The following is a 20,820-nucleotide window of genomic DNA, read 5'->3' as shown; positions in this document are numbered from 1 at the left end:
ATGAATTTGGAAGTGTTCCTTCCTCTGCAATTTTTTGAGAGTTTTAGAAGGATAAGCATTAGCTCTTCTCTAAATGTTTGATAGAATTCTCCTGTGAAGCCATCTTCACAAAAGTCCTGGGCTTTTGTTTTTTGGGAGATTTTTGATCACAGCTTCAATTTCAGAGCTTGTAATTGGGTTGTTCATAATTTCTATTTCTTCCTGGTTCAGTCTTAGAACATTGAACTTTTCTAAGAATCTGTCCATTTCTTCCAGGTTATCCATTTTATTGCCATATAGTTGTTCATAATAGTCTCTTATAATCCTTTGTATTTCTGCATTGTCTGTTGTAACCTCTCCTTTTTACATTTCTAATTCTGTCGATTCGATTCTTCTCTCTTTTTTTCTTGCTGAGTCTGGCTAAAATTTTATCAATTTTGTTTATCTTCTCAAAGAACCAGCTTTTAGTTTTATTAACTTTACTATTGTTTCTTTCATTTATTCTTTCTTTATTTCTGCTCCAATCTTTATGACTTCTTTCCTTTTGCTAATTTTGGGGGGTATTTTGTTCTTCTTTTCCAGTTGTTTTAGGTGTAAAGTTAGGTTGTCTACTTGATGTTTTTCTTGTTTCTTGAGGTAGGACTGTATTGCTATAAACTTCCCTCTTAGAACTGCTTTTGCTGCATCCCATAGGTTTTGAGTTGTATTTTCATTGTCATTTGTTTCTAGAAATTTTTTGACTTCCCTTTTGATTTCTTCAGGGAGCTATTGGTTATGTAGAAACGTGTTGTTTAAACTCCACGTGTTTGTGTTTCTCATAGTTTTTTTTCTTATAACAGATATCTAGTCTCATAGCATTGTGGTTAGAGAAGAATTCTTGATACGATTTCAATTTTCTTAAATTTACTGAGGTTTGATTTGTGACCCACAGTGTGGTCTATCCTGGAGAACAACAGTCCATGTGCACTTGAGAAGAAGGTATATTCTTCTGCATTTGGATGGAATGTTCAGAAGATATCATTGAAATCCATCTCATCCTAATGTATCACTTAAGACTTGTGTTTCTTTATTAATTTTCTGTTTTGATGATCTGTCCATTGGTGTGAGTGGGGTGTTAAAGTCTCCTACTATTATTGTGTTACTGTCAATTTCTCCTTTTATGTGTGTTAGTGTTTGTCTTATGTATTGAGGTGCTCCTATGTTGGGTGCATAGATATTTACAATTGTTATGTCTTCCTCTTGGATTGATCCCTTGATCATTATGTAGTGTCCTTCCTTATTTCTTGTAATAATCTTTATTTTAAGGTCTATTTTGTCTGATATGAGGATTGCTACTCCAGCTTTCTTTTGCTTCCCATTTGTATGGAATATACTTTCCCATCCTCTCATTTTCAGTCTATATGTGTCTTTAAGTCTGAAGTGGGTTTCTTATAGATAGCATATATATGGGTCTCATTTTTGTATCCATTCAACCAGCTTGTGTCTTTTGGTTGGAGCATTTAATCCATTTATATTTAAAGTAATTATTGATATATATGTTCCTATTGCCATTTTCTTAATTGGGGTTGATTTTTATAGATCTTTTTTCTTCTCTACATCCTGTCATCCCTCAGGGCTTCACACATCTAAGGACACATTTGCTTGTCATAAAGAAGAAATGAAATTTACATGTTTTAAATCATTATTTTATAAACTGACATGCCTTGTATGAATGATCACACTACATCCGAAGAATGGCAGTGGAAACAGAGCAGATGTTACTTCTCTCATCAAAAAAAACAGTTGTAAGCTTTCTTTCGGAATTTTTTTTTAACCCCAGATTTAAGTCATGTTCAACATCTTCACCTCTAAATAGCATTTTCTTATTCATTCCCAAATTTTGAGTGGTTTTATTGTTTATATGTCTTCTGCCAGAGATGGATTCTTTAACTATTAATTCATATAATATGCATTTTTATGAACAAATGCTTTGGCCATTGTATATAGTGCATCTAAATGGCATAGTGTAATTTAATGCCAGTATCTTGAATTAGTCTATTGGAGGATAAAGTTTCTTAAGTTAGGCATGTGACATGGACCATAACAGAGCTGGAAGTCTTGCTCCTATTTAAACCTCCTCATGTGCTTACTATTAGCTTTCCCTAACCATGTGCCCATCTGATGAACAAGTTCCTAAAAAAAAAAGTGAAAAATTCCAACACAATTTGTGTTATGAAAACACCAACATTAAAAGACCACAGAATAGGGAATTCCCTGGAAGTCCAGTGGTTAAGACTCCATCTCCATGCTTCCACTGTGGAGGGTGGAAGGTTGGATCCTTGGTTGAGGAACTAAGATCCCACATGACCCTCATTGTGGCCAAATAAATAGATAAAATGTTAACCTCTTGAAAAAGAAAAAAAAAAAAAAAAAAGGGCCACAGGATAAAAATGTGCTCAGAGTCTTTAAGCTCTGAGTATTGAGAAATGGAGATTTTTACTATAGGAGTCTTTGTACACAGTTATAGTCTTTAACCACAAACTATCCTTGATATAGCTGGATAAATAAATGTTATCAAATTCTCTAAGTGTTAATTACTCCCCAACACTTTATTTTTACTTCATTCTTGACATGAAAATTCTAGAAACAAAGATCCTTAATTTCGTTTTGTTTTTCCTATCCTTTTGAACTCATTGTTCTCAAACATATTTAGTGTAATTTAAAACTCAATGTTTCTCAATGAAACTCAAATGAAAATAAAATTACGCCCACATCCCAATTAATTCTAAAGGAACCATTTAATTAGAGTTGATTGCTAAATTGGGAACTAGGTCTTATTTGTAACACATCACAGTGCAATATTTGTCTTTTAAAGTATTATTTATGTATTTAAAGTCAACTTAAATCATATGATGAATGCTTATACTTACTTGGATGTCTGAGCCTTAAAATCGTAAACAGCTTTTGCAGGCAGTTTCTGAAAAGGAAAGAAATGGTTGATGCTAACTTAAAATTTTGGATTTCCTATTAAAAAATCAGTTTCATATGAATTAAAGAGAAATGAAACTTGAAGGATTTATTACACACATACAATGTAAATGATATATGCAATTTATAAGCAAATCAATTGGTTCTTTTTAGATAGTTAAACTATAACAGATGACCTATTCACCATAATTGTTGAATATCACATTTCATCTTAGGGACTAAGGTAAATGTCTGCCATGAAAGGGGAATAAAATGCCTGCAGAGGATTTGGTCCTACGTATAATTTTGGCTTTTCCTGGGATAACCATGGAAGGTCAATTGTTCTGTGTCCTAAGTATTGACACAGCTTCTGAACCATAATTAAAGGACTGGAAAAAGTCACAAAGGAAGTCATTACTCCTTTTACCAAACACTTGTTAACATAGTAGCAAAGAAATATAGCCTAGTTATCATGGAGAGGCTAGTTAGTGGCCAAAAGCATGGGCTTGGTCATTTTGTATTGCCTGGGGAGTTCAGGAACTGTTCAGCACCCAGTAAACCAGCCGCTTATCTTTGAGTCCTGACCAGATTCGACACGAGCCCACACTCATGCTCTGGGGCCCACAGATCTGCCTGGGGCACCTGTAGCTCTTCCTCTCTGATGCCAATCATCCTCTCACCACTCTTTCCCTGAGACTCTGGTGGACTTTGGGCATCCTGGATCATTCCTGACTTTGGATCCTGGATCCATAGGCACTGGATTGTGTTAGACACTGGTAGAGAACTTTCTGGAGTGGCTGACATTCCAGGACCAGCCTTCTGTTTCTATCAAACCTTCATGGCTCCAAGATAGTACAAGCCAGACCGTCAGCCCTGGCTCAGGACCACGGACAAGAGCCAGCAGGCTGGGGGTTCCCAGGAACAGCAGGTTTTTTTTTCAGGGATCCTCCCCAACAAAAGCAGGGCAGCAAAAATTATTTCCATGGAATTTGTATTGATTTGCAGCACACCTGATAGGACCGTCCCCTTCATCGCTGGGCCAGAAATCTTGATAGGGAAAGCTTTCTTCCTCCAAGGGGTGGCCCAGCTCAAGACTGTTTCAGACAAAGCTATTAATTTATAGGTCAGGTCAAGACTCAGAAAGTCACTCTCAAAAATGGACTACAACTGGGGGAGACGTGCTGCTCAGGTTAGAATGCCGTGGCTTCAAATCCTTTGCTTGGGCTCCAGGGAAAACTAATTTCTAGTTTCTCCATCAACACTTTAATGTTTTTAATCAGGGCTCTTTACTGGTTTTAGACATAACTCTGGCTGGCAAATGCTTTCTCAAGTATATTGTTGAAAAAGACTCAGATGCCACTAAGCAGACTACCTCTTTTTCTGGAGTTCCTCTTCTTTCCCTGGGTGTGGTTCTTCCAAGATCAGTCAGTGTGGCCGAGTAACTCCTAGGGGACTCATGGTCTGTTGGAAAGGACAGGGCCAGAGTGAGTATCCACGTAATCAAAAGCATTTTTCCTGGTGGCAACTATATTCCCCTTCAAACGTGGAGAGATACCACAATGGAAAACACAGGCCTAAAACTCATAGGGAATTACAAAGATGTGATGTAAGACACAAAACAGAGCACTTTTAGAGGAAAAGTATCTAAGATTTCAGAAGTATTATAAATATAAAGGTTTAATTGTTACACTGCTGATATAATTTATGCTGCAGCATAGGTAATTCAAAGTTACAGGGATTTTTCATCTCAAAGATTTAATACTTGCTGTTCTTTTTGCCACCAGTTTATAATTACTATGATAGAGTCTATAGAAGATGAAGACGGGAGCAACCATTTATAAAAACTGGAGCATGTTATGGAACAATTTAAGGATGTAGTAATGAAAAAAAATATGATGATGGCAGAACTACATCGTGACCGTTCTCTTCTCTCTTTCTCTCTGTGTTTAATGACCTATTGAATCTGAAGATGACATCTTAAGGTTTAAGGCTTAATAGGCCATCATCTATTTGCTTCCTTTGTGTTCAACTATCTTATTAGAAAGTGAATATTTATCCCAAGAAACCAAAGGATAAAAATTTTCTAAACAGAAAGTGTTGTATTGGTGGCCAATGACTTATGAACTGTTGCATTGTTTTCGTTTGCCTTAAAACAAAATATACACAGTTAATTGCATTATAAAGATGCAAGTATCTATCTTATGCTTTTATATGTGGAAATGTAAATGATATTGAATAACTGGAAAAGGTAGCTAATTTATGAAAACATTGCGTTATGACATGGCTCAATCAGTGAAAATTTCAAGTTGTTGACTTTGATTTTAAAAATGTAAATTTACTGTTTTTGAAGCATGTCATATGGTGTAAATGAAAACAAACCTAAATCCTAATAAGATAAGAAAATTTGTGCAATAGTTACTAACAGTTGGGTTATATATTCTGCACTCAAATTCTGAATTACATCAATGTGAATTTTGTTTCTGCTACCTACTCATTGTGTGAATTTGGTCAGATTTCTTGTCCTCTTTGTGTATTAATTTCCTCATCTGTAAAACAGGGCTTACAATAATATCTATCATCTAGGTTTATGCTGTGTTATGTAGAAAATGTGTATAAAGCACTTTGGAATGTCTGGTGCATAAAAAATTCTGTGAACAATCCAAGTTTAAGCCTGGAAAATTCATTCCAGCTTCTTAAAATTTACACAGTAAACAAAGGCACTTTAAGCATTACTGAAAAGGATTGAATAAAAATATCAAAACATCCTGTGTTTTCCAGTAATGTATACCTGAAAAAATGTCCTCTGTATTTGTCCTTGTGTTCCACTTTAAGGAATCAATGAAAATGAAGTTGAGAGTCACTTTTATCCTAAATAACCTAATTCAAATGTCAGTACAGGATTGTTTTAGCAGAAATAGAAAATAAATTAAATAATGGAGAGGAAGAGAAAATGAATACATGACTGATGGAAATATGACTTTTACATATACAGCTTAAAGATATATTCACAAAAATTTTATCAGTTGTATCTTTTAAAAGAAGAAAGTTATTAAACAAGTTCTATTTATTCTCTTAATTGCCCATCAATTACTACATTACATATTTTGGTTTTGCTTCCTGAGTGTGCTAATTTTTTATCTTCTATATAGAATGTAAGCAAATTATATATTGGGCGAGTGACTAGAAAGTTAATAGAATCAAGGAAAAGATGTTAAACTAGTGATTTTGATTCATTTTACACAACGAAAAAAGAGTTAATGCAAAGTTGTCAGTTTCTTAAGGATACTGATATTCAATTATGGTTTGTCTTGAAATTCTTATAAACTGGTAAAATAAGTTTAATTTGTCATTTCTATGTAACAGTTGTCTCAAGCCCAACATCAAGCTGCAAAACTGTTTATCCCTTTTGATTCTGAATGAGTAAATTTTTGTGATCACTTTAAGCCACACATCAAGTCCAAATATCCCATGAACAAATGAGAACTATTCGGTAAGATGTTTGTACAACAAGCATTTGCTTCCCAACACATAATGAACCCAGGTAGTCACCACTCAAGAATGATGAGATGTAGGGATGAAGCATGAGAGAACTGGAGGGTGTGTATGTGAACCACAAGGGAAAGGAAAGGAAAGTCGGTCCACCTTGGAGATGCAGTGCGCTGGCGTGGTCTTGGTGGTGGTAGCTGTTGTTGGTGTCGTCTGGGAAGGAGGCACTGTGAGGCATTCTCCCACAATCGTTCTGGTACAACGGACAATGAATAGCACCTTCTTGAGGCAGTGGGTGAAAAGGCTGGTGCGTGGGGCTCCTTTTTAGGGCTTTGAGCGATGAATTCCTTTCAGGAATATCTGGCAGCAGTTCACTGATAAGACGGTGCAATATACTGTTGTCTGGCAAACTTCCCCTTCTCTTTTCAGCCTTAATTTGGTCGCAAATGTCTTTAAGGGCAGAGTCCAGAGCCTCAAACACAGACGTCTTACATTTCGCCTTTTCCATCTGTTTTTTGGGAGTTGAACTTTTTTTCCTCCGGAAAGGCACGGGACTGACTAGAAACGCCAGTTTAGAAAGGCCAGGGTCCATTTCTTGTCTTCTGGGCTCATCAGCGTTTTCGTGTTTAGCTCTTTCGTGTTTTAACATCGTGGTAAATCGAGTGTAGGAGGCAGGGCATCTGCCTTTGCAGGAGCTGATGAGGTGCCGGTGATGCTGGTGGTGATGGTGGTGGTGGTGGTGGCTGGATCCATAAAAACTTTCAGAGGATGTGAAAGAAAAGTGATCAAAATCACTCTCGCTGCAAAAGGATGATCCTTCAATGTGAATGTAATCACTGTGGTCAGACACAACTCCGTCCTGGTCGCTATCAGAAAACTCCACGTGGGTTCTCGGTTGGTCGTCACTGGTGACTTCAATGTGGATGGGCACCAGGGCTTTAGACTTGTAGCTTCGCGGTATCTGAGAAGGGTGTCTACCCTGATTCTCTTCCTCCAGCAAAGACTCAATGGAAAACCGCCTTTGGGGACACAAACCATTCTGTTGCGGCTCTAGGGTTACAGGAGATAACATTTCATCTCCCAAATTTGGCATGGACTTTGACTTCTGAATCAACTTTTCAAATTCAGAAATGCGGGTGGGAACCATGTCCCTGGGCACCTCCTCCGTGGAGGACTGGCTCCATCCATGGAGCAGCCCTTTGTGTTGCTGTTCCTTCTCATACTGCATTATTCTCGACTTGACGGAGCAGATGACTTCAGAGTTCATCAGATCCTTGCGGTTGATGCGGTGCATTTTCTTGTACATCTTTAGGAAGCCCGGGGCGTCGTGGGCCGACCTGTGTCGGAGCCTTGATCTGCCGTTACTGCGGCCCTCCTGGATGTAGGGGGAAGCCCACGTCACGGGGCAGCTCTCCTTGGGGTCCTCCTCGCATAACAGAGAACCCATACTTTCCGACTTGGTTTTCGGGTCAGGCAAGCTGTCACAGTCATCATTTAAAAGGTCGTCGCAACTACGGGATTTGATTTTGGGGGAGACGGTTTCTTCAGTGCTGCTCCAGACCTCTGCATTTTGCCGGGCCATCTGCCAGCCGTTTTTGAAAGTAATGGCTCTCTGCGAGTCTTGTGGGACATCTAGATGCTGTCTGTAAGTGTTACAGTAATCTAACTCGTGGGAGGGGTGGCCATTGAGCCCTGAGAAACTGCAAAGGGATGGACACGTTTGGCTATCGTCCCCACCTTTTAGTCCAAGGCAGCGTGGTGGAAAAGAGACGTTGGAGAAGTTAAAAGGCTCGTAAAGAGGACAGCATGTCAGTTAGCATCAGATAGCACAGCAAAGAGAAAGCAGTTAGTGGGGTTCAACCCAGACACTGAATGTCATACGTGTAGCTTCAACTTAGAGAAAAAAGTCTAATTCTAAAGCAATAAGCATAGCTTTGCAGACAATAGTTAACCAAACCATATATGAAAAGTAACTGGTATTGCTAAATATATTTATTTCCATTGCATACTTCATCCATCTTTATGCAAATATGGTATGTCAAAAATCTAATAGTACCTCGTAAGCCAATAGCATGACCTGGTAGTGGTTTAAAGGTTTTGTAATTAATACCAAAAATATTATAGATTTAATCATCTTAATAGGATCAGAATTTGAGTCTTATTTGATTTATAATAATACGGACATAAAGAATAACTTACACATTTACGTTTAATTGATACTCCAATAATGATATCAAAGAATTTTTCATGGGCATTATATAGAAAAAGCCATAAGACAGAATATTTTCCAGAATTTCAAAATTAAGTTCAGTTGCTGTGAACTACTACTGCTAATATTTTTCTAAGAAATAAACCAACTAGCACCTTTTTAAACAAATGAATTTACCTCTTTGATTTCTCTACCTTCTACCTCTTATTAGGCAGGTTCCCATAAGGATAACTGGATATATTATAAAACTTTGATCAGAGGTGAATGCATTTGCTTTTTTCCAGGAAAGGTCTTTTTAAAAAATCATTTGCAATATAATAATGTAGAGCTAACCCTGATGGAAATAGTACTTATGGAAATAGTCTTTTCTTTTGTGTTGCTGAGCTAATTAATGAATGACAGACAACATTAAATCTAACGGGACATGTTCTTAAAAATAAGCCTAGTGGAAGAAAATATCTCTGTTGACAGCTCCTGCCTTCCCCAAATTCTTCAAAAGTACATAAACACATTAAGTAGCTAAGTAGTATTTGGGAAGGGAAGTTAACAGCCCCCAGGATAAAAGCAAAGATCTAAAGTAATCAGAAAGAATCCTTTTAACTTTTTGGAGGGATCCAAGCATAGTAAGTCAATGGCATTTCATGACCTATTGGTTTCTTTAGGATATTTGTTTGTATAAATCAGTAGAATCTGGTAAGAGTGCTTCTGATAATTTGAGGAATGGTATATTGAAAGGGACTTCCTCCCTCTGAATGCTGGAATCTGGATCTTCCAGCAAGTACAGCTTTACTAGGTCATGGACAAGAGCTAGCACCTCCTGCCTATCCAGAGCGCAGTCATCAGAACCAAAAATCCTTTCTCACAAACCAGCTAACTCCTAGCTTTACTTTTATGTGGCAGCACTTTCAGTGCCTGCCTTTGGTATGTGTAGCTGAATCTCTGCTACTGTATGGAAACTTCATTTACAGCTCACTTTCTTCCACACTTCAAATTGCTTCTCTCTTCTGTTTCAACCCCAGAGGGCTGGAAAAGACCTTGGGTCCCAAAATCGTAGGTACCTATGGATGCTGGTTCAATCCTAGGTTTCTGTTTTGGGACTATTCTTGTTACAGCTGCAGTAATATGTAACTAAACAGAGATTTGAAGTAGTGACTGCTCCCTTTCAACACAACTCACTAAACTTCCAGAGAGGAGACAGGCCATATAGAAAAATGGCTTGTTGATAAACAAACTCCACAATAATGGACTGTTGTGAATTGAACACCATGTTACATACAGAACATGGATATTCTACTGTATGTATGAATACTGACTAAAATATAAACCAAGTGATTAAAGAAACAACTTTCATAGGTTAGACAAACTTTTGTCTAGAATTAAATAATTTAAAAAAACCAACCCAATTTATGTTTTAGGCAACAATGCTCTCTGTTGCTACTACTAATTTCTATTCTATAACTCTGATTAATTTTACTAGCTGTAGTAACATTAGAAAATTTTGACAGTATGCAAATGTTTGTAAATGTAATCTTTTAATAGCCTGACCATACATTTTTTGATACTTTAAATTTGTTCCAAATAACATACATGATATATTTGGAGACAAGAAAAGTATTAACAGATGAGAGTCAGAGTCCTTTAAGCCATTCAGAAGGTTCATCATCCTGACTTAGTCTGTGTATAGGAAAGCTATTGTTTTGAAACTATATTTTATTAAAATACTAACCCATCTCTGGGTGGTCATCATTGGACCAGCTCTCCCAAGGTTAAAACTTGAACTAGTAAATTATTTACACGCCATTTATTGCCACTCACCTTTTGCTCTTGACGGAGAAGAAGGAGAAGAACTAATGAAGGATTTTGTCAGGGTGGTGCTTGATCCTGGGAGGTCTGCTCGGCCTGGGCTAGTGCTCCTTGCACTCGGGTCCCCCAGGCCCCTGGGCTGTCCTACCGCAGGCTCGCTCCTCCGCCTTTTCCTAAAGTCGCTGGCCATGCTTGCAGAACTGCAAGAAGGAATTGGCGTCAGTTTGGCTGGTGTTGCAGGGATTCAAATGTGAACCAGAAAGATAGTGGAAGGTGCTAGAGGTGGCCACAGAATGACTCTCACCCTTCATCCCCCAAACTGCATTTTTTGGAATTCATTCCTTAATATAAAAAACTATTTATTTACAGTCACCTCTTTGAAAATTAACAGGCTCATCTGCAAAGAGTGACAGATTCATTTCTTCCTTTACTATTTGGATATCTTTTCTTTTTCTTTTTTTGTTTTGTTTGATTGCTGTGGTTAGGACTTCCTAGACTTTATTTTTCAGAACAGTTTCATGTTTATAGAAAAATTGATTGGAAAGTACAGAGAGTTCCCATGTACTCCCTTTCTCTTGCACACGGTTTCGCCTGTTATTATCATCTTTGTTAGTGTGGTACATTTCTTGCAGTTGATGAATCATATCAGTATATTATTATTCAATGTAATTAAAGCCCATAGTTTATATTAGGGTCCATGTTTTCTGTTGAACATCCTATGGGTTTGACGAATGTATGACGACATACACACATACATACATCCCTCATATAAAGTATCATATATTGTATCATATAAAGTAGTGTCATTACCATAAAAATCCCCTGGGCTCACCCCCTTCATCCCTGCCTCCCGATGACACCTGGTGGCCACTGATCTTTTTATTGTTTCTAGTTTCCCCTTTCCCAGAATGTCATGTAGTTGGAATCAAGAGTATACAATGTTTTCAGATTAGCTTCTTTCGTTTAGCAGTGTGCTCTTAAGTACCTCCATGTCCTTTCATTGCTGGATAGCTCATTTCTTCATATCATTGAATAATATTCCATTATATGGATGTGCCATTGTTTATCCATTCTCCTATTGAAGGACACCTTGGTCGCTTCCGCATTTTGCCAATTATGAATAAAGCTACTGTAAAATCCATGTACAGGTTTTTGTATGAACATAAGTTTATAATCACCATTTAAAGTAAAAATTCTCCTATTAGAGTAGTATTTTGTTACTGACAATTCAGTGCCATGATTTGTACCATACATTTTTTCTCTATATAGAGGAGTTGCACCAACATGAATATATCCAGAGGAGGGATGCCGAAATGGAAGAGATGACTGGAAAGAAGGAGGAAATCTGATAAGACCAATTTCTCTTACTTCAAGCTTTCCATAAGGTTTTTCCTAATCATCTTAGCTTTAAAAATCTTACACTGCAATTCCAACATTTAATTAATGAATAACCAATAATCTGGTCATCAAATAAACTATTTAGAGTCCTTTCACTTAGTTGTATTAAAAGATGCTGATAGCCTGTAAGGGCAGATTTTTTTTTTTTATCATGGTTCTGAGTACAGCATTGTTTAAGACAAACATTAATGAACGAATATGTACATCACATAGCATGCTGTCTGTCAAATCATTAGATACAATTCCACCACCACCAGCAGCAACAGTATAACAGGTCCTATGACCAAAGTATGCTATTTACTGACATTATTGTCTTATACAGCATGCATGCACAGTAACCTATGAGATATTTCAGTGTTTTACAAATAAATGGAACCTACAGACTATGCATGTATAGAGGTGGAGCCAGACCTTGGAATTTGTCTGCATTCTTCCAAAGAGGATGCCCATCTTCTATTATTATCCTGTCAGGGTCCGTGTGTCTTTATTGAAGTTAGATTAGAACTCTAAAATTCAAATATTCTAGGTACATACATAATTGCACAAGATGTAAAAGGAGGGGTTTGGTGAGCTCTTTTCTTAGTGACCTTAATGCTGTTAAATGGCATGCGTGATAATGTACAAAGGATCCAGTTTACCACGTTTTTCATTTATGTTGATAGAAACTTGCAGAAGGGCAAATTATTGTTGAATATTTGTTGCTGATGATATGATATGGCTGGGAGTCTGCATTTTTCAGTATTGTCACTGAATTGTGTCTGAAGTTCTGTAGTACTTTAAGGTAAGGGTGATATTGAAGGCCTACAAACAGAACTTGCCTTGGTAGTCTCTTAGCACAGTTAGGACCTACAGGTAATTTGGGTTCAGTTATACTTTGAACTGTGGTGTTGGAGAAGACTCTTGAGAGTCCCTTGGACTGCAAGGAGATCCAACCAGTCCATTCTGAAGGAGATCAGCCCTGGGATTTCTTTGGAAGGAATGATGCTAAAGCTGAAACTCCAGTACTTTGGCCACCTCATGTGAAGAGTTGACTCATTGGAAAAGACTCTGATGCTGGGAGGGATTGGGGGCAGGAGGAGAAGGGGACGACAGAGGATGGAATGGCTGGATGGCATCACCGGACTCGATGGACGTGAGTTTGAGTGAACTCCGGGAGATGGTGATGGACAGGGAGGCCTGGTGTGCTGCGATTCATGGGGTCGCAAAGAGTCGGACACGACTGAGTGACTGAACTGAACTGATACTTTGTCCCTTGCTGACTGTGTAAACCTGGCATGCTATGAAGCCTAAGTTTCCATTTACTAGAGATAAAATGTAGATAATAGTACTTAATTCATAATTAAGGCTTGAGTATATTTTATGTACTTAGAATGCCTGGTATATGGTAAGTTCTCATTTATCAGTTGTAACAGTATTTCTAGGCCTTCCCTGGTGGCTCAGTGGTAAAGAACATGCCTGACAATGCAGTAGACACAGGAGATGTGGGTTCGATCTTTGGGTTGGAAAGATCCCCTGGAGAAGGAAATGGCAACTTGCTCCAGTATTCTTGCCTGGGAAATCCCATGGACAAAGGATCCTGGTAGGCTACAGTCCATGGAGTTGCACACAACGACTCCATGGTATTTTGAAATGTGTGGTCAGAGTATAATGAACAAATATATGCAGAACATAATTTATAAAATTGTTTATCATTTACTACAGTTTTAAAAAATGTATCCTCATCATATCATCTAACAGTATGGAAAATTAGATGTTTATAATCCTTATCTAAGGAGAAGACAACTGAGTATGGAGGAGACAGGAAAGGCAAGAGTTTCTCGGCCTGTAAAGTGACCTAGAATTATTTCACTTAAACTTTATACATTCTTGAATATTTCCTCATATAAAATGATGCAGAAACAAGTTAAAACAATTTCATGAATTATGGTGCTTAAAGGATAAAAAATTTATCATTACTATTTCACTGAAAAAGAAACTACTGGCATAAAATATTTTGGTTGCATAATGTAAGGAGATTTAAAAAATTTTTCATTTGGAGAATAACTGCTCTACAATGTTATGTTGGTTTCTGCTGTACAACAATGTGAATCAGCTCCAAGTACACACATATGTCCTCCCTTTTGAGCCTCCCTCCCCACCTCACCGCCTGTAAAGAGATTCTTACCTAGTGGGTCTTTCCAGGCTTCTGTCTATAGAGGATTGATACAATGAGGCCTGTTAAGACAGAAGGGTAGTTAACATGAAAATTTTTACCTTGGCAAAATTTTGTGTATCCCTGGACATTAAGTTAGGTATTCTAAAAAGAATATTGTCAAAATTGACATTAAAAATACCAATTATGGGCATTAAATTGTTTTCCCAAAAAGAAGTCATGAAGCCTAATTTCTACTTTCCTCTTATCTACTTTTTCATCTGATATACAATTTGAGGGGAGTTGGTTCCAGGAGCTCCCCAAGGATACCAAAAATCTGAAGATCTCAAGTCCCTTATGTTCAATGGTGTACTATTTGCATATAACTTACCCACATATTTTGTATACTTTAAATCATCTCTAGATTACTTATAATACCTAATGCAATGTAAATGCTATAGAAATAGCTGCTAGCATGGCAAATTCAAGTTTCGCTTTTTGGATATTTCTGGATTTTTTTTTTTGTGTGTGGGGAAAATATATTTGTCCCTAAGTTGGTTGAATCCATGAATGTGGAACCTACAGATATGGAGGGCCAACTGTACTTTTCTCTGTGTAACTAAAAATATTCATAAATCAAACATTGCCTAGGGTGAGAAAAAGAAAAATTACCCCTTCATGTAGAAACAGACTATAAATAGAAATTTCTCACATAAAGAAATGGTTTGATGTTTAAAGAAGTATTTGTAGCCATCATTCAATCCTTATAAAGCATAAATCTTTATACGTTTTTGTCATATTGCCAGGTGTAATTTTTATGTAGACATAAAATTTAAGCAGGACTTCTTTCGTCTGTCAACATAAACATGACTTTTTAAATAAAAAAACACAGAATTCGGTTTGAAATTAAACTACCTGGTCCTTGAATCAGGTACAGATTTGTATCTTTGCAATTATTTACATTCAGGGTTAGGTTAAAATAGAATATTTAATGAATCAAAGTATAAACTTTTCTTTAAAAGTGGACTTTTAATCTTTTAGTCAGAAAAGCAGCTTTCAGTTGTCCATGGATATAGAACAAAGAAAAATAGATACTATAAATTTGATAAATAATTCCAAATGCTTATTGTACACACCATTTTCATACTCCTTCATTCTGAACAATACAATGAAATATATATTAACAATTTTTTGTTAGACATGGATTTGAGAGGCAAGTAGTTGTGGTATGATGTATGATGTCTAGGATGTCTAGGAAAATGCATACCAAGTACGTGTGTATATATATACTCACAAGCCCCATTACACACAACTTTAAAATATCTTCTATTAACTATTATTTTCATTTATACTGAATGAGAATGGAATTGCCCCCAAACAAACAAAGCATCCCTATGCAAGAGAATACTACTCCCTCTTTTTAGATGGAGAAAAAGCATATATAAAATACTTAGATTCTGAGGTTCTCAACAAATAAAAAGATAGAAAAAAAAATTGGTCTGCTAACCGGGTAAGTTTAATGACTGTTTTAACTTGCTACTGTAAATTGGATATTGGCAGGGTGGAAAGATAAATACAAATAAGAAGGATGGAAAACAAGTAAATAAATAAAACCAGATAATTATATTCTGATTTATAAATATTAGTTTTTCATGTTTGCAGAAGAGCAGCACCAAAGAGCCTCAGAACATCTGTGTGGTTCACAGCTTTCATGGGACACCCAACCACAGTGCCCAGTTGGTCAAAAAAAGTGTCCATGTGTGGACACTCTTAGAATACCCTTAAAGTGATCAGAAACTTTGAATCACTAGCTTGAGATGAGCCTAAACAGTATTGTAATATGAAATAAAATATAGTGTAAGAAGCAAAGACTCCATGCTGTTAAATTGTGTTTTAGACTTATGCTAAGAAGCTAAAATTATTCCTCCATGTGCTGGTTTCCACAAGGTAAAATAAACTGAAACCAGTATTGTGATGTATGCTCAAAGGAAATGGTTCAGTATTAAATTATAAGGAAGCAATAAGAAGTTTAGATAGATGACTAAGAGAAAACTTTATATATGATTGGTACTCATTCTGAAATGGAAATTGTCTTCAGAGAGGAGGTACCTGTTTTATCTATTATAATGTACTGAGTATTTACATTTTACCATTATTTTAATACACCCAAATGAAGGGCATTTAATAAAGTACAGACATTGAGTCTAAGTAATCATGTGGTTAAACTTTGCTTAAAAATCCTTACTTGTTTCTTATTAATGTCAGTTTCTCACTTATACTTATGGATTAAAAATGTGTTATTCGTGGCATATACTAGGCACTGAATAAAAAATGGTAGCTAGGTTGATGTTCAATCAATTACAAATTTTACCAGAAATGTTTTACATGAGGTTATTAGAGACAGAATTCAGTACCTTATCAGAGTATTTTTTAACACTGAAAAACCATGATGTGAAATTAATAATATAGTTAATACACTATCAGAACAAATAACACCCTCTTCTCAGTCCCAAAGAGAAGATGAAAATCAGTTTAAATATCCAAGTGCGTCTATATGTGATATTTTCATCACTATCATGAACATTACAGAATGCATAAATTAATTTTCTACTATTTTTACACCAAGTATTATTATGTAATATTAATTATAGAAATGTATTTTATAGAAATCTATAATTATTAAGGAATAGTATAACTTGTATAATAGTATAAACAAATAAAACAAATAATTTGTATCTAAAAGGTTTTAGTTCTTAGTACATCTCTTGGAAGTGCTAAGAAGTATGGTATAAAGGAAGTTTAGGAGATGTTTTCTATCTTTAATTTGCCATCATATTATCATCTAGTTTTGAATGTATTTCTTAAAATAGTTGGACTCTACCTTTCTTGACTGAAAAATGAGTGGGTTAGACATGGTGATCTCTGAATTCCATCTCAGTTCTCAATGAACTGTCTTAATAATATCCTGGAAATATTTGGCCAGGATATCTAAGAGAAATATGTGACCTTATCGAATTCTGAAGTAAATCCTTTGTTTGTATGTTGAAATGATACTCTTTCTTCAGATTCTATATAACTTTTTATTTAATATATAAATATTTATACACTTCTCTGTTTTAACATACACTCTGATGCATACCTCAGGGAGAGTCATTGGAATTGCAGATTGCTCTAAATAGTTGGGTATCTTCTCCTGCAACTGTGCCTGCAATTCCAGTTATCACCATCATGTGTCAGTAGTACATCCCACAGCATAGGTCTCCTACTAGTTTTATTTTCTAATTGAATATATTTAATTGAATTAAGACTTTTTGATGAAAATATTGTTTTTTTAATTTATTTAGGATCACAGAGAAACTACTATGTAAAAACTACTGCAAAAGCCAGTTCATTCACTTTGCTCTCATCCAGCTGCGACTATAAATTCCCATGGGAGGTTTTTTGTTTCTTATTAGCTAATGTTTAAACCACCATCACTTTTGTTTATGTCTATTAATGAGTCCTAAATCTACTTTCCAAAATAATTTCATTCTTCTTTGCAAAGAAGAAGCTTTGGGCTCTGTATAATTTCTTATACTCTTTTTGACTAATTCAAATAATACTTTACATTGCCAGGCATAATATTTTTTTATGTATCAGATTGTCATGAACATCATATACAGAGATGGAAAATACATTTCATCTCATGTGCCAGTGGTAATCTAATCTATTATAGTGGCTTCCTGGATCACAGCATTGAGAAGGATCTGTAATGTCTGCCAAGGGCGTAGTAATGTTTGCCTAGGAAGTCGTAACATGTGTGCCAATTATTTGTCAGTCCTATTCTTGATTTTATCTGATGTTAAAATCTAGAAATTGTATCTGTGAAAAAGAAAGAATTGAAATAAATTTTAGGAATATATGAGACATAACAAATCTGATTATGGGACTTCCCCAGTGGTCCAGTGGTTAAGATTACATGTTTCCACCATAGGGGATGTGATTTTGATCCCTGATTAGGGAATTTCCTTGTGCCACATAGTATGGCAACCAAAAAAAAAATCTGATCATCTAAGAGTCTAAACTGTCATTCTGTACCTCCAAGCATGATGATAAAATGGCTCTGAGGAGATTTCTGGCAGTATTTTATTCAGTATAATCAGATATAAGCAATAATGCTTTTTGATTATCACACTCAGATACCAGGATGCATTGAATAGTTCACCTGAAAGTAGCGATTGGCATGATTGTTCACCTAAAGAGCCAACAACTGTGATGTAATTAATGTCCAAGCAGTGATACTGGATACAACACAATGGTGCAAAGATAGATTTTAAAAAACAGGTTATAGATACTTTAGTGACTCGTAAAACATGGATGTTCAGAATCACAGTAACAGCTCCCAAGAAAGAAATCTGAAAAAGAAAGTAATTTGTTTTTTTACCTCATTGGAAACACGAGGAGAATGATCTTGAACATAGTCCAGAGCCTTTTTGGGAGGCTGGGTGTAGATGCACCACATAAGCAGAAGTGTAGAGATGGAATGGAGGAGAATCAATGGCAGCAAGGAATGACCATGTGGGAAAGGTGACAACAGTTAGAGCCTGGCCGACAGCATCAGATACACACAAAAGAGCGACACGAACGGAGCAAAACGGCGAGGCGGGGGCCGGGGGCCCAGGAGGAGGAGTGCAATGCTCGCAAATATTTTCAAGCACTGGGCAAAATCACGAGTGATTTGATTAGTATAAACTCATTTCATCAAACCAAAATTAGCACTCCTAGTCTCTAGCCGCAGAGGAATGCAAGGTACATTAAAGAAACACCGAAGGAGCAGGTGGATAGCATGCTGGTGAGTTTCCATGTGTAGCTGAAAATGATTGTAGAAAAATGGTGATAATTTAGGCTCAGAACAGAAATTGGTTCTATCCCCTGTGAACTGTCTATAATCAACAGTAATGACAACACATTTAAATTAAAGCTGGGAAATTTTTTTTCTCTAAAGTGAAATGCATTTATGTGAGTTTTTGCTGTTTTAGTCACTATGTTGTGTCCTAATCTTTTGTGATCCCATGGACTGCAGCCCACCAGGTTCCTCTGTCCATGGAATTTCCCAGGCAAGAATACTGGAGTGGGTCACCATTTCCTTCTCCAGGGGATCTTCCCAACTCAGGGATCGAACCCAGGTCTCCTGCATTGGCAGGTGGATTCTGAGCCACCTGGGAAGCCCAATTTATGTGAATACTTAGATACAAATTAGGGAAAATATTCTTCCTATTACTTATAGAAATTCTAAAAAATATTTGGTTTATATTCATTTACAGTCACTTTTGATCCAGTTCAATAAGATATAATGAGTCTAATCAAGTCTCCTTTGCATTTTAATGGATAAAAGGAACTAACCACTATAACCACCTAGTATATAATACATGGTCAGTATATGAGTGTATAAATCAGTACATGATATGATAAAAGAAAGATTTACTAAAACTTCTGTGCAGTGCATTCAGTATGTTCTTCAGGCATGTAAAATTCAGAAACACCAATGAAAGTATAAAAACTGTGTAGTTGACAGACATCAAATGCACGGCTATTGGCATCTGCACTTCCCCAATAAAATTTGAGTTGATAGAGGAAATTGTTATTTGAAGCTTGGGTCAACTCTTTATCCCAGACTAAGCAATTCTTATTGGTGGGGTTTTGGGGACTAGAGATGTTGTGATTTTCAGTAGCAGGAGGGGAAATCAAGGTCCACAGGGTTTCCTTGTTTTTCCCTTTCTTTTCATGCTAAGACCAAATGAGACATTTTATGGTGGTGATATTCTAGCAGTATATTATAGTAGGGATTTCCCAGGATGTTTGTTTTTTGTTTGTTTTTTGATAGGTCTGGGATTAACTTCTGACTCTGCCAGTTGCTATCTTGGGCAAATTAATTAACCCTCTGGCCTCTGGCTTTTTCTTACTGGAGGGATGCTGTGAGGTCTCTCTGAGATCACACAGAACAGGCCCTCTGCAGGTGCTTGGTGATTCCAAAGCAAACAGAAGCTATTATCATAGTAATTTTTATTATCGTAAATTTCACGGGATGCTCTTCTGATTGAATTAGACCTAAATGGACTGTAAACAAATACAAATCTTTTATCAAGAATTGTCTGACTATGGGAAGACAGATACTGGTTCAACATTTTGAATTTGCAATTCGATATAAAGTAATCCTAATGTATGATTTGGTGGGGGAAAAAAAGAACTATATAGGCAGTGTCTGAACATGTTTAACCATTTGGTAGAGAAGTAAGTGTGAGCTAAGCTGTACCAAATTTGTGTATATAGAATATACTTTTTTCAGTGGTTTTTGGTGTCTATAGAATTCAGCTCTTATTCTCTAAATGACACCTATCTCTTCTGATAACAATTATGTTTTAAAAATCAAACAACATTCTCCTAATTGTTTTATATTAACAGTCTAGCCTCACTTACCGGGCGTCCAAACTCCAGTTCTGAAAAGAATTTATACCAGGGCTCATTTTCTAAATCTATGTCATCTGGATTTATGCGATCAGTCTGGAGCAGATGTGAAGGAAAAGGGAAGGAAAAGTCACACTGAGCTAAGTGAGGGCAACGCTGTGAGGCATGAAAAACACACACGTTCGCACATAAACATGCATCAACTTTCATCCAACAAATCTCAGCCAGAGAGAACAGAGGAGGTAAAGTAAAATGAGTCACTTTAGGATATGAAGGTTTAGCTTCGAGGGCGTCACTTAGGCCCTCGTTGTTTTCTCTGCCATCATTTCTGGTTTTCTCCTTAGCTGGACGCATAAACTATGACAGACTCTCTGTGACAGTGAGGTTGAGCACTGATAGCCCAGCAAGGTATTAAAACAGGCTC

General features: G+C 36.6%; 1 protein-coding gene across 23 annotated transcripts in view; it reads right to left on the bottom strand.

The window, feature by feature from the left end:
- Window positions 1-20,820, bottom strand: part of SORBS2 (sorbin and SH3 domain containing 2) — a 212,644-nt gene that overhangs the window by 32,902 nt on the left and 158,922 nt on the right. For 8 of the 23 annotated variants that reach the window (XM_070364400.1, XM_070364404.1, XM_070364407.1 and 5 more), the window contains 6 exons: window positions 20,409-20,492; window positions 18,376-18,432; window positions 13,986-14,035; window positions 10,436-10,623; window positions 4,298-4,386; window positions 2,889-2,935 (listed from right to left, as the gene is read on the bottom strand). In XM_070364400.1, the coding sequence (XP_070220501.1) occupies window positions 2,889-2,935; window positions 4,298-4,386; window positions 10,436-10,623; window positions 13,986-14,035; window positions 18,376-18,432; window positions 20,409-20,492 (515 nt within the window). The remainder of the gene's footprint in view (window positions 1-2,888; window positions 2,936-4,297; window positions 4,387-10,435; window positions 10,624-13,985; window positions 14,036-18,375; window positions 18,433-20,408; window positions 20,493-20,820) is intronic. The other 15 variants (XM_070364406.1, XM_070364410.1, XM_070364416.1 and 12 more) reach the window with 2 other exon arrangements.

This window comes from Bos mutus, chromosome 27 (assembly GCF_027580195.1).
Source record: "Bos mutus isolate GX-2022 chromosome 27, NWIPB_WYAK_1.1, whole genome shotgun sequence".
NCBI classification, from domain to species: Eukaryota; Metazoa; Chordata; class Mammalia; order Artiodactyla; family Bovidae; genus Bos; species Bos mutus.
This window is presented reverse-complemented; position numbering and strand designations above follow the sequence as displayed.